The sequence below is a fragment of the Moschus berezovskii genome, chromosome 2 (assembly GCF_049115385.1).
Source record: "Moschus berezovskii isolate FMDL1 chromosome 2, NW_MosBer_1.0, whole genome shotgun sequence".
Lineage (NCBI taxonomy): Eukaryota > Metazoa > Chordata > Mammalia > Artiodactyla > Moschidae > Moschus > Moschus berezovskii.
In genome coordinates this window covers 104,186,217-104,201,127 of record NC_142461.1, presented here as the reverse complement: position 1 = coordinate 104,201,127, position 14,911 = coordinate 104,186,217, and the positions used below count along the sequence as shown (strand labels likewise).

The 14,911-nt window shown below is 39.6% G+C and overlaps 1 protein-coding gene across 1 annotated transcript in view; it reads left to right on the top strand.

Annotated features, from left to right (window-relative positions):
• The window catches only part of DPP4 (dipeptidyl peptidase 4), an 85,741-nt gene that overhangs the window by 46,279 nt on the left and 24,551 nt on the right, over positions 1-14,911 (top strand). Inside the window, exons 11-19 of the mRNA XM_055397366.2 lie at positions 2,283-2,418; positions 4,468-4,512; positions 6,834-6,941; positions 7,219-7,286; positions 8,451-8,504; positions 8,886-9,007; positions 10,729-10,776; positions 11,017-11,115; positions 13,226-13,295. Coding sequence (XP_055253341.2) covers positions 2,283-2,418; positions 4,468-4,512; positions 6,834-6,941; positions 7,219-7,286; positions 8,451-8,504; positions 8,886-9,007; positions 10,729-10,776; positions 11,017-11,115; positions 13,226-13,295 — 750 coding nt within the window. The remainder of the gene's footprint in view (positions 1-2,282; positions 2,419-4,467; positions 4,513-6,833; positions 6,942-7,218; positions 7,287-8,450; positions 8,505-8,885; positions 9,008-10,728; positions 10,777-11,016; positions 11,116-13,225; positions 13,296-14,911) is intronic.

Genomic DNA, 14,911 nt, shown 5'->3' with positions numbered 1-14,911 from the left:
GGCACACAGCCACACTCATCCCTTACATATTGTCTCTGGCTGCTTTGTGCTGCCAAGGCTGAGCTGAGCTGTTGTGACATAGAGCATACAGCCCCCAAAATTGGAAATATTTACTGACTGGCCCTTTCCTGTAAACGTGTTCCGACCCCTGGTCTAGAAAGTTAATTTCAAAAATTTTTGTTTTCTATCTTGCGCTTCATTCTTCCATTCCCTTTGCAAGTATTTGTTCCCTATCCCCAGGAAGATAGATTTGCCTTTCCATTTTCTCATTTAACTCCTCTGCCTTGGGCTCAGCGCAGTAGAGTTTGATGAGATGCCCTCACTCCTGGGTTAGCGGAAGCAGCATTCAGCTTCTCAGACTTTACAGCCTGGGGGTTTGGATAAATGGCACAAGACCTGTGATAGCCATGCAGAAGGAAGGGTCTTCAAAAAAGCTTCCTGGGCAGAGGATATTTAAGAAAACCCTGAGGGGTTTCCCTGGTGGCTCAGTGGTAAAGTAGTTGCCTGCCAACTCAGGAGATGTGAGTTCCATCCCTGGGTCAGATGATTCCCTGGAGAAGGAAATGGCAACCCACTCCAGTATTCTTGCCTGGAGAATGCCATGGACAGAGGAGCCTGGTGAGCTATAGTTCATGGGGTCACAAAAGAGTCGGACACAACTAAACAACAACGGCAACTAAGGAAGTTCGAGCATGTCAACTGAAGGGCAGGTTGACAAAGCTGGGAAACCTCATAGGGTGTTCATGGGACACCAACCGTGCAGACTGGAGCGGGCGCAGTTCTCACTAAGCAAGAGAAAGGACTGGAGTAGGGAGGAGTCTGTGTGAGTGTGGTGCTGTGCTCCTGGGGGAGGAGCGCTAGTCCTCTTTCAGCGCCTGCCACCTGCAGCGGGGCAGCCTGGAGACCCAGGTACCTCTGGGCACATTAACACAGTGAGTGTTCCACGCCATAAAGGTGAAGGATTTACAGTGCTTTATCTAACACCTGGTCCATCCTAAGTGCTTGATAAATATTTGTTGTTTGATTCAGTGTCTGTGAAGGTAGCGGAGACAGGAAGTGATTATTAATTCTGAGGAAGGACAGAGCTATTTTGGTCGCAAGGATGGGACAGGATTACCCCGTCCATTCAGTGCCACATTCCACAGACTTGTAGTGAATGCCTGTTTTGTGCCAGGTAGTCTGCTCGGCCCTGGAGACAGCCCGTGAACCCTCAGAGAGTTGGCAGTTAAGCAGGGGAGAGAGCCTAGTAACAAGAGGAGGGGACAGCGACAGCCTGTGAAGTAAAGAAGGAGCATTTTAGAGGGAACAGATATGGCCATAGGGTCAGATGGGAAGGGGCTGGAAGAAAAGATTCCTTTGGAATCCTTGTGACACAAGGAAGCAAGGTTTTTATCAGACACTGGACGAGAGTGATTTAAGAACAGTCATACAAAATCACACAAGGGTGTGGGGAAAAAAAATGAAATAACTTAAATTATCCAAAGCAAATATTTAGAGAGGTTAGCAGAAAGGTAAATTATGAATTCCATGCATCTCACTATCACTCAAAATGTAATTCCAAAAACTCTTAAAGGTATGTGTTGGAGGAGGCTGCACTGCTCGAGATATCTCTGTTTGTATAAATTTATGCTAAAATAACAAAAATTTCCTTGATTTCATCACATGATTCATATTTTGACCCTGGAGAACAGATTAGTATGATACAATGATTGTATTTTCAAAGTTTGCAGAGATATGAGTCCATTCTTCTCCCCCTTTGGAAATGAAGTTGAGAAAGGGGTCAGCTGCAGTTTCTACCTACTAGCAGGACTTTTCTAGAGAAGCACATCAAATCATGAGAAAAGACTCAAATCTCAGCCAGAGTTCCTGGCTTCAGTGTAATGCTCTTTCAAGACAGCAGAAAAGAGACAGGAAAAGGTCCCTCCTGACACCCCAGCACCACCAAAGGCCAGTTGAGGACTTGCAAAGTCCTGAGTCATGGTGTGAATCACATATGCTACCCTGTGAGATGTTAGCTGCTTCTTCCTGTCAGATTTATTTTCATTTCCATTCAGATTTAAGTTTCACTTTGTGCTTTAAGAAAGGGTAAAATGCTCTGGTGTTAAATGGTTTCAACAACTATTGAAAATTGTATTCCCATGAAGATTGATTTCATCAAGCAAAATGTCTATTTGTACCAAGGTCTGGAAATAGTTTCTCTCTTTTTCTTTCCTCCCTCCCTCCCTCCCTCCCTCCCTCCCTTTCTTCCATCCTTCTGTCCTTCCTTCCTTCCCTCCTTTCAGGGATCACTACTTGTGTGACGTGACATGGGCAACAGAAGAAAGGATTTCTTTGCAGTGGCTCCGTAGGATTCAGAACTATTCGATCATGGATATCTGTGACTATGACGGGTCCACGGGAAGATGGATTTCCTCAGTGGTAAGGTTGGATTGGGATATTCCGCTTCCAAAACTCCACATGATCTGAGAGCTGTATGAATACAGGAAGAATGCTATCAGGAAATGCAGTTTGAGTTTCTATTCTTTCTCTGTGTCTGACCCTGAGGCAGTGAATAAGTCTTGATTGACTTTTAGATAATTTGATAACCTGGCGGTACTTCTATTTCACCTTCTTTCACTACTCTGCTTTAGTTATGGTGACCATCACTTGGGGTGTGGGTAGTGGCTGGAAAACCAGAAAATGGAATTTGATGTCAGAATTCACAAAATCCGAGAAAACCATGGGCTGCAAGGTCAAGGAAATATGTTTCAATAGAGAAAACAGAGTATGCAGAGTAACTTGCTGAATATATGTTCAAGAAACAAAACAAGTATCAACAGGCCACAAACCTATTACTAATAACCGTCCTATGACTATGACTGCTTTTCAGCAGTAAACAGCTTTAGGAAGTAAATAGATAACTTCTAGGCTGACAGGATGGCAACATTAAGACAAGTGTTAATCCAACCTTGAAGTGCTGAGGGGCTTTCCAGCCCAGAGACCACAAGGTTCAGCTCTTGGATCAAATTTAAAGCCCCTTAGAGATCAACAGCCTCAGGAGGGGAAAGTCTGGGGGAGGTTTTCTGGCATATACCAAGGACACCTCTGTAAACCCTTTTCTGGTAATGGGCTCTGTGCCTACATACCTCCTCTCCCTGCTTCATTCTGCTTAGGCACAGGGCAGAGTCGCCTCAGAAATCTTGGGCCCTGTATCTTGATCGACTCACTCATATGTATATAGCAATCATTGAATATCTATTTTTTTCCAAGTTCTATGCGTGGCTCTGGGTGGAAAAAAATATCAGGTAGCATGCCTGTCCCCAAAATGTTTATTTTCTAGTAGGGAATTTTGTTATGAAGACCAATAATAATTATCATTACTGTGAACACTCACAGTAGCCAGACACTGCAGAAACAAGCTCAGAAATGTTAAGGAGCTTGCTTCGGTCACAACATCTGCCAGAATCTAAACTATAGAACCAAGCTCTTTGCTTCCTATCAATTAAATCATCCCAATATCAGGATAGTGTGCTCTAAAAGTGCATATGCAAGGTACAAAGGAAATCTAGGGCAAAAGAGATAATCAACTTGATTAGGGACAGGCAGAGTGCGAGGGGAGATGACACAGAGGAGACGAGAGCAGCCTGGAGTAAGCTGCCATACGCGGGGCACAGGATGGCATGTGGACCCTATGAGCGGAAGCTGTGCAAAGGCATCTGAGGTGAGCAGCTTGGAGCCCACAGGGGCTGGGGATACACAGGACTAGGGGTTGAGGGAAAGGTGCAGTGTTGCTGAGGTTTGAGATATAGGCTAAGGCTTGGCTACCATTCTGAGGGGTTTGGCCTTACCCTGTAAGACAGAGGGAGCTTACTTCAAGGTTTTAAATAGGAGAGGCTCATAATGATATAGAACTATCTGTTGCCTGATGAAGTCAGCTGCAGGTTGAGTGGAATGGAAAGCAGATTGGAAGGAGAACAGAACAGCAGGGTCCACAACCAGGAAATCAGGGCAATGGACCTGGGAAACCCGACAGGACACAAACGAAGGCAGTAGCAGTGGAGAAGCACGAAAGTAAAAAAAACTAGAAGACAGGGGCTCAGGAGGTTCCTGTGAGAAGAGTGGGAGGTTGGAATGATTCCCAGGTCTCTGGTTTGGGTAAATGGTGCCACTAACCTGGAGAAGAATAAAGGAGTAGGAACAAGCTGGTGGGGATGAAGGAAAGATGATGTAATCTTCAGTTGTGTACTCACTGAATTGCTAGATGAGTTTTAGGAATGACCTACGAGTTACACTCCCAGGACAAAGCTCTAGGCAAGAGAGGAAAATGTTCTAATGTTATGTAAAATGTTATGTAAAAGGTACGAACATAAATATAAATACGTGAATAGAGATAGCTTTTGTTTAAGTATAATAAATCTTGCTTATATTGCCACCAAGTCCAGCTAAAGATAGAATTCATATCTCATTTCTCTATTTTTCCCTCCCTAGGGACGGCAACACATTGAAATAAGTACCACTGGCTGGGTTGGAAGAGTAAGTTGTAAAAATTATGGATTTTTCTGTTCTGTGGATCAGATACTCAGAGCTATTTCATATGCAGATATAACAAACAAGGGCTCTATGTTATTAGTTATTAATAGAGATATTCGTTGACCTTTTCCTCATAATATTTAAATGCTCCCTCTAGAGAGACCTTTTTATAGAGAATATATAACATGTTCAGTTGAAAAAAAGTAAAAGGACAACTGAAAATTCAAGAGAACAGCAGATAAAACAAAAGACGTACTCTAGGCAAATTTCTAGTTCCCAGAAAGTTAAAAAACAACCGTTGCTGAGAGGCAGCCAAGATACCAAATGTCCTTGTTGACCTCGTATTTGAAGTTAGGTACTTGGGAGGCAGAAAACACGGTTTTTGCCCGCAGCCTGCACAAATGCAGGAGGAGACACAGTACCTCCTGCTGAATTGAGGCGGCATACACACCACACCCGCTCTGCCCCTCTCTTTGGAGGAACCACATGTGGGTTCATACTGTATTATACCCTGAGGCAGAACTTGATCCAAGAAAGCAGGTGCCCCTCAGTGACTTCCCCCGCCTCACACTATGCCTTGGTTGGGGCTCACTGGCCACATTGCTACAAGACCATGGCGTGAAGCGAGCTGATGAAGGCGCTCCAGCCACTGTGGCAGTGTGAAAGAGGAAGACTGAATCACACCTAAATTTGACAACCACTTCTATTCAGCCCCTTTATGAGAGAAACAAAGTGACATTAAAAAACATAAAAATTTCTTCTCTCTCAGAGCCACAGAGGTGCGGCCCCCTGATCCAGGAACACAGCCCTTCCAGCTGGGCTTGGAGCCCCCGCCCCCGAGCATTCACACGTCCTTTTTGTTCAGGCATTGATTGGGCAGAGGGGAGAGGTTTGCCAACATGAAAAGTGGTTTCCTCCATGGCAAGAGACATGCTACACTTCCTCACGACTCTTTGAAAAAAATATGTTTTTTCCTCTCTGTATTTAACCAGACAGATGCCACTTTTCACACATTTCTACTAGGCACAACTCCATCCAGGGGAAACAGGGAAATGTATTAAAAAGATAAGGCTGCGAACACAGGTCTAGAGAGGGGAATGTGTTTCCGAGCTCTGTAATGAGAACACCAAGTGTACTGCACGCCTCGGCTTGCTCCATAAATGAATCCGCTTTGAATCACTAAATAGAAGAGAGAAGCATTTTTCTTCCTTCCCAAAATGGGAGCTGATGAGAGAGGAAACAGCGAGGGTGAAGTGAACCAACAGTTTTAAAAGACCATCTTCTACCTGCTCTCAAATGTAGTAAGGAAATCGAAGTAGAAAAGAGACATATTCTTATCAGGCTGGGAGAGACCCTCTTCTGCTTAAACGACATTATGTTCTGAGAACTATCTTTTATTGAACTGTAGAAAATGGAAATTTTGTTCTATATTTCCATACAACTATTTTTTTGGGTAAATTGTTGATCCTATTTAGCAAAATGAGAAGGCTTATAATAAAAATGATAACTATATGAATGTTTCTGTACGAAATATACGACAGACATTCCTTATGGTATCTGGTCCAGAAATGATCAAAGAGTTTCTAAGTCTGACTTTCAAAAAAATGATGTATAAGAAACAGGGTTGGGGGCGGGGTATCCCTCAAATTACAAACCACCCTCCAACCAGAAACAGTCAAAAATAATATTAGTCTGTTTCAAGAAAGCACGCTGTGACACGGAGGAAATTTACTTGATAGAACTGAAAGACTGATGCTGTTTTTTTCACGCTTGTATCAAGACATCATAGCATTATTCTCCACAGATAGAAGATGCCTAAGGGTAACAATGACCACTGCCGTGTGTTGAATGTCATGTGTAATCCTCCCTACATTCTTTCATGTGCATGCATGCATGTTAAGCCACTTCAGTCATGACAGACTCTGTGACCCTATGGACCATAGCCTGCCAAGCTCCTCTCTCCCTGGGGTTCTCCAGGCAAGAATACTGGAGTGGGTTGCCATGCCCTCCTCCAGGGGATCTTCCCAACCCAGGGATCAAACCTGCATCTCTTACATCTGCATTGGCAGGCAGGTTCTTTACCACTGGTGCCACCTGGGAAGCCCATTCTTTCATTTGCTCCCCACCAGAAAGCCCTTAGGAGTTAGATCTTTTGTCTGTGTTTTCTAGGAGAATTTTCTCTTGAGACCCTCTGATTGCATTTGGCAAGTAAATGAATCATGGGTTTTAAGCATAGGTGTTGGAAGGACTTTCTGAAACTAAAACTGGTACTGAGCTAAGACTAATGTGCTTTAACATGTTTCATGTTTTCTATTATTTTCTAGTTTAGGCCTGCAGAGCCTCATTTTACCTCTGACGGGAATAGCTTCTACAAGATCATTAGCAACGAAGAGGGTTACAAACACATTTGTCACTTCCAAACAGATAAGACAGTGAGTATTTTTACATGGTTTATTTTGGGTTGATCTCCTTTTTTGGGAAACTAATTTGAAGTGGAAATCATGTGGTAAAGTCGATCACTATGTACAAATAATCAGACTAATTTGGATACCCTGGTGGTATCTGGAGTAGGGTAGGTTGGGGGGGGGGGTGACCCAAGAAAAAGAGCTGCAATTACCTGAATCCCTGATACAAATTATTTAATCCTCCCCTTAACTTTGATCAGAGAGAGAGTCTAATAAACCTCTTTTTTTTAAAACATCTCATCAGAATTGCACATTTATTACAAAAGGAGCCTGGGAGGTCATTGGGATAGAAGCTGTTACCCGTGATTATCTGTAAGTATTCTAATCATCAGTAGGATGTTGATGTATTTGTCAGAATCACGCCCTCCTTTGCCCAGAAATAAGGAAAAAATCTTCTACAAATAAAGAGTAGTCTATTTGGAATGTGTTCAGGACTTTTTTCTTTCTAACATACGGAAGGCTTAATGATTTTCACATATGCTCAGCAGACTTGATACCATGCCACCAACCAGCACTACCTCTTGCTCTTACCTGCTTTACATTAGAAATGCTGCAGCCTCTTTTTCTTAAACGTTTTGGAACACTGAACTATTCCGGGGCATTTTGATAGATTTCAGCTGACACCATATGTCTAGAAGGCTTGGAGAGGTTGCTGTATCTGTCTCAGCTTTAACCTGTGGCAAATGGAAAGCTTTGTGGAGGCTGTCAATGACCATGCACAAAATGGTGGGACAGGGAGTGTTGTTTTTCATTAGAACCTGAGGCACTTTTATAATTCTGTATCAGTTTCACCACAGAGGAGTTTTGCCATTGCTCAAAGCAGTTTTTGAAGGTCCTGTTTAAAAGTGGCTATGCCACTCTCAGAAGGATGGGGCACCTGCCACCGAGTGGTCTGTGTTATGAAACAGAGAATATGGAAAGCAGTACAGATAAATGGGGGCTTCCCTGGTAGGTAAAGAATCTGCCTGCAATGCAGGGGACCTGAGTTCGATTCCTGGGTTGGGAAAATCCCCTGGAGAAAGAAACGGCAACCCACTTCAGCATTTTTGCCTGGGAAATCCCATGGACAGAGGAGCCTGGCAGGGTACAGTCCCTGGGGTTGCAAGAGTCAAGACACAACTTAGTGACTAAACCACCACCTCCACATAGATAAATGGGGCTTCAGCTTCAGACTAGTTGTCCAGTCATATTTTTCTGAAAGAAGACTTTTTTGAGTTTTTACTTGTCATTTTAAGTAAGGGAATAATCCTCATATTCAGATATTTTAGCCTGTTTAAAAAAAATAAAGAATCCCCTATTTAGAGATGATGCCCTTATTTCTGAGAAATAAAGGGGCAGGGAAGAATGATAAAAGTAGGGCAAGCACTAATACACATGCACTTGTATGAACACTAATGCTGGTGGTTGAGTTAAAGGGAGTATACTTGATTTTTTCTGTAAAACATAATTATTACATTTCATTTGTTTTCTCCCCAGATACTACATTAGTAATGAATATAAAGGAATGCCAGGTGGAAGAAATCTTTATAAGTAAGAATTTTATCAAATTGTTACTGCGCTTTTAGCTAATGAACAATTTCGGCTCTTATGTTTTCATTTTTTATTTTATTTTTTTGCCTAGTCCTAATATATTAAATTGGAACTACTATCGAATGCTTTTATTCCTGTATAAACCAACCCATATGTCATCAAAAGAGCATGACTTTATTCGATGCTTTGTGATATTTGCAAACAATGGGAGGTTTGAGGTTATCATGGATTAATTCCTGCATTTATTGCATATTAACTCATTAAGTTTCATGAGTATTTCTTGGCATTCTGATATCTCTGAAACTAGTACATGGCATTATTTAATTCCTTCTTTCATTTATCCCTTTATCAGGTACTTAATTTCCACCATTGGTTTTACAGAATCCAACTTAATGACTACACAAAAGTGATGTGCCTCAGTTGTGAGTTGAATCCAGACAGGTGTCAGTATTACTCTGTATCATTCAGTCAAGAGGCAAAGTACTATCAGCTGAGATGTTCCGGTAAGTTTGAACTGAGCAGGGGGTATCCACAAAGTCCCTCTCAAGTCGCTCCCTCCATCCCCTCCCCTCTCTGGACAACCTTCTCACCACCCTCCTGGCTCAGCATCCCCGTCCCTGAAACCTCCTTTTCAGTGTCCAGTTTCGGAAATATTTTTTCTGCCTTGATCACTTCTCTCCTATTGAATCTGAATGCTTGAAATCACATAAGTCCTTTTCCCTTTCCACTCAGGGGTAAGTGGTGAGTTAGCCATCTTTCCTTCCCCTTCTAACCAAGAGGCTTGCTTTTAGACTGAAAACACACATACCCAGAGCTTATGTATGACAGAGCCACTTTTCATCCTTATATACACACCTAGTGTGCATTTTTTAATGCAAATTATAATTGTATGCACTTGCCCCTTTAAATGAGAAAAATGTATGTAAGGTGGGTCCTGTGACTCAGCCTGCTCACAGCTTCATCTTCTGTAACTATTGTTATTATTGTTTTCTTTATTAAAAATGAAGAAATCTGGACGAAGAGAGGTAATGTGATTTCACAGGTCATGCAGTCATAAGAAGCACAAGAGGGTCTAGACACAGGCCTCTGCCATTAAACACTAGATTACTTCTCAAAGTGACAGGAAGGAATTTGGATATTCTGAAAAGTTGACAAGAACTGTCCATTGCCAAAAAGAGGTCTCCTTATCTGAACCTTTCGGTACTGGCACATTTTCTTTAATATCATATTTTTCTTCCTAGTTTTTTACCATGGCTGTTTCCAGTCACCATTTTTGGGGACATGTGTTATGTATATTAGGCACTGTGTTCAAGTTTTGTATTCATGATCTTATTTGATCCTTAAGAAAACTCTGTAATGTGGATATGATTATCCTAATTTTATACATGAAGAGACTGAAGCATAGGTATGCTGTCCTAAATCACAAAGAAGGAAAGTCAAGGATTCAATCCCAGGTCCTTAGAATGCCTCCACTGTGGTTCTGATCAAGTGTAAAAATTAATAGTGTGATCCAAATGTGTCAAAATTAAGTAGCTCACTAAGTAGCTTTTTCTATAGATTACCTTCCGCTCCGCAACTACCACAGTTGGGATAAATAGTGAAGAGCTGAGCGTGTGAGAAAAACACTTTCGCATGCCAGGAAGGAATCGCTTATCCAAGTCAGGCACGTTGCAGATGTGCCGCCTGGCCCAGTCCTCCATAGTGGGGACAGCAGCAGAGGAGATCCGTCCTTTGAAGGTGGGGAAGTGGAAAGTGGAGTGGCAGTGGTGTGTAGGTGGGGGCTACCTGTCTCCGGAGCTCCTCCCCTAGTGGGTGGGGTCTGAGAGAGGGTGTGGCCTCTCTGGACCTTGGAGTTAGAGCCAGGAAGGCTGGTGGCTTACTCTGGGTCTCAGAGGCTTAGTTCACTGAAGAAAGAATTGGGTTCAGACATGAAAATGTGTGCAAGGCACTAAGCAGGGCCAGATGTGAAATTTCTGTTTCATTCTCCAGAGCTCGGTGCCTTTCCGGTAATATTAATACTTCTTAGACTCAAATTGTGCTCATTTTAGGAAAAAGAAAATCAACTTATAAGCCTCTTATCCACTGTGATATTTATTCTATCAAAGCTAAATGGTGTCAAAGTTATAGCAAAGTTAAATGGTAACAAATGCTATTTTTGAAAAGTATGGTATCTTTTTTTTTTTTAAGTTCTGAAATATATTTTTTCCCCTGATTATGTTAACAGGTCCTGGTCTACCCCTCTATACTCTGCATAACAGCAGCAATGATAAAGGTAACATTTTCATATTTTACCTTTGGTTTGCTTTTTAGGAAAGTGTGTGTGAATAGGAGCAACATATGCTTAGCATAATGGAATTTTCTTCAGCTTTTGAGTGTCTTGACAATGACTTGAACACAAGGCTTAAAATATGAAGTATGTATAGTCTCATCAGTGAATCACCCACTTGTTCCTTATTGCTTTGCACAATCCAAATTATTCACGTTGTAACAAATGCTTCAAATGTTTGTTGAGAACTGAGAGTCCTGGAAAACAATTCAGATTTGGATCAAGTGCTGCAGGATGTCCAGATGCCCTCAAAGAAACTGGACTTCATTCATTTGAATGAAACAAGTAAGTGAAATTTCTCTCGGAACGTAACTTTTCATGGAAACACCAATAAAATTATAACTAAATGTAACTTGATCTGACAGTATGTATTTTATACATAAATCTATTATAATGTTACTTTTCCATAAAATGTTCTATCACAAGAATGACTAGTTTTATATTTTTTAATCTAAAAATATAATATTCTACATAAAATGTATTATTTTAAATGGAAAATATTTGGATAAAATGCACTGTTGCTAGCTAGTTCAGTGTCATTCCATTAGTGATTTTATTCTAATATTAAGTATTAATTGTGTTTTTAAAAATGAAATACTAATATATTTTACCTTTAACCCAAATAGATTGAAAATGACTTGTGTAAAAAATTTAAGTTTGGCTATAAAATGTTGAAACTTCAGTCCCAGGACAGAAATTTTTGTCTTGAATTTTTCCTAACTTCCTCTCCGTGATAGGCCCTGACCTAATGGCCTGATGGTGTATTATGGTCAGGGACCACTAAGAACAAGGGGATTCTTTGAGTAGGAAATCCTGTCATTATTTTGTAGTTGTTTTTGTTTGTTTGTTTTTTCCATTAAGGGCTAATGATTCATAGGGAAGGGGGGGATCTATCAAGAGTGATTTATTTTAGATTTTTTTTAATAAAGGCTAATAATAGAAGACATTCAGCTCCTCCAGTTTTAAGTGGCAGGAAAAGCATGGAGAGTGGAGGGTGCTTCTGAAGAAGCGCTTAGAGCAATACTCCTGAAACTGCAGGTGCTTATGGCTCACCTGGGACCTCATTAATGTGCACATTTTGAGCCAGCCCATGAGCGTGGGCCCAAGATTGAAGCTTGTAATAAGCTCCCACGTGATGCTAGTGCTGCTGGCCCTTGAATCTGGTTTGACTGGCAAGGGCTTAGGGTTTTGAAGAGCTAAATGGACTTCTGGAACAGAAGGCATTGAATATTACAATATAACATATTAAATATTCGGATGTGACCCCCAGAGAAAAGACTGTGCTTCTTAAAAAATATAGGAAGTAAAACATTTCCAGTTAACTAGTGTTGATTCAAACAAAGGAGAGATCAAATACTGGGTCTGACATATTTTTAAAAAGCGTTATGATCAACTGATAGTTTGATATTCTACCCAAATATAAAAGAGACTAAAATTTTAGTTCTCATAAGCACATTTGATCAGAAAGCATAAAATAACCAGCAAAATACAAATTAAAGAAAAATCTACCCAAATAAAGATTTTACTCCTAAACTTTTCTTTTTTTCCTCAGCTAAAATAATTATAACAACCAAAATACAAAAGAAAGGTGAACATAAGGAAGAAACATCTCTAGAGACAAGGATTTTTTTCCCTTGTAGGTTAAATCTACTGAAACTGAAAATAATCTTATTAAAATATGAAACAACTCTTCTCTCTCTCTATCTCGTTTTTAAAGATTAGTCTAACTAATTAGCCTGAATTTGGTAGCAAAGGTAACCAATTTATTTTTTAGGGACAAATTTTATTAAACTGATGTTAAATCAAGCGGAGAGAATTAAACAGACCTGCACAAGATCGTGCAGAACAGTTTGCCCCACATAAACCTAGTTTCATTCTGTGAAACACAGAGCTCAAACTGGGAACTCAGCTTACAGCCTGAGATGGCAATAAGAATTACAAAAATGTTATTAAATCAGAATTTTAAATAGTGCTAAGGCCAACTAAAAATCCTAAACATCTTCAAAGAAATTCAAGACGAGGAAAACATTTTGGAGGAAAACTTAGAACATAAGCCATAAACAAACTAGATAAGTAGATCAGATGCCAAAGAACAGAATCATAAAAACAAAACATTAGCAATTCTAAGATGCACTTTTATTTTACAAAACACCAATGTATTTAATAGACCCCTTAGAAACAACTTTGTTTTAACCTTAAACTAGTATTTTAACCTGAAAGAGAATATTTTTTATAGCTGAAAAGCATGCTAAATCAAAACAGTTCATTTTCTTTTTCTATTCTAATTTAACAAATTTCTAAACTCTACATGTTGCTTGTCACTGACAGAGATAAGAAACCAAAACCATGTGCTCATGTGTTCTTAATTCATTAATTAATCTTTCTGTTTGTTTAGAATTTTGGTATCAGATGATTTTGCCTCCTCATTTTGATGAATCCAAGAAATACCCTCTGCTAATAGAAGTGTAAGTATTCAATCTAAAGGAGTAATGTAGAAGTTAACCATTGTACATATTTACCCAGTGTAGCTCACTGAAAAATAGAGACAAACACATCCTTTCTCTCTTCCTGAATTATTGCAGAGCAATTTTAATAATTCTTCCATTTTGCAATCACAGATCCAAGCCTGTATTTTCTACCATCTTTCTAATAGAGAAGCTAGACACTCTTTTTCCCTCATAATGGCATATGGGTTTTGTTTTGATTTTTTTCCCCCTTGAACTCCAAAAGAATTTGAAAGAGATTCTCAAGTCCCCATTTTCATCCTTACCTCTCAGACATTTTAATAAGCAATAGATGGGTATTGCTAGTCTTCATAGTTTCCTTATCCCTAAATTTACCCAGATATCTCTTATAGGTGGTCTTTAATTCATTCCAGTGTCAGGTTTCTCTTTATTTAGTTCCTGGTATTTTCCATTCCTGTTTTTGGTGAAGAGAAGATATGATATGAGAAAGTATTCATTATATAATTTAAACTTCTCCAAGTCCTAGAGAAAGTTCTGAAATCACAAGTCTTTGAGCAGTAAATGTGAGCTCCCGTGAGGTCTAAATATGGTATCTTTGTATTTTTAGTAATTAGTAGGAAAACATTTTACTTCAATCTTTCCAAAATTGCCCTGACCTCACATATAATGCCACAATGCCACTCTTCTATCCGAGCTTGCCTCATTTCCTTTATTCAAAACAAAACAAGCCAACACAAGTGCTACATGCCTGCTCCATGCCAGGTAATTTGCCTTATTTTGTCCACATTGCAAGCCCATGTAGTCAGTTCTATCAGGTCCATTTTACAGAAAACAAATCTGAAAACTTGGGGACATTTTCCAGTTATTACTAGCAAAAAAAAAAAAAAAGAAGGAATACAGATACTAACATGAGACACACCCTTTATACAGCACGTTCTCCTGCATTTACAATTCCACATAAACCAAACATAAAAGTTCAGAAAAAGAGAAAGAGGTATTTTAAACTTTCAGATACACTGTTGGATTCTCATTACACCTAATTTAGTCAAATTTTGACTACAGTAACATTCATTTGCTTGGGACCTTAGCCCCAGTAGTGAACAAGATCTTTTACAATTAAAAAAGAGTAATGTTTTGACACAAGGGTTTGTTCAAGAAAAAAAGTTATATTTTTATCTTCTTGGAATCCTCAGTAAGTAATAACTAGATCTCCCTTTCATTAGGAAAATTTAAAAAAACATGGTAAATTCAGGCTCAGTGATTTTCCTCTTCATTTTCTTAGATGTCTAAATCTTTGTTTTCTATTTTTAAAAATAATGTTGCTTAATCTTCAAGTTTATTTAACCTGACACATAGTTAATAATAAGGGAAGCTATTATCTCTACCAAATTTATTTTTTTTTAATTTTTATTTAATAAATGGTACAAAGCACAGTGCCAAAAACATTAACAGTTAAAATTTCACCAAATGAAAAAAAAACTATAGAATACACAGTTGCAAAAAGCTACATTAAGTTATTTTACAACTGCCTCAAGATGCAAAAAGAAAAAAAAAAACCCAATGCCATACCTAAGTTATCCCAAATAATGCCATTTATATTATAAACCACGAGCTCC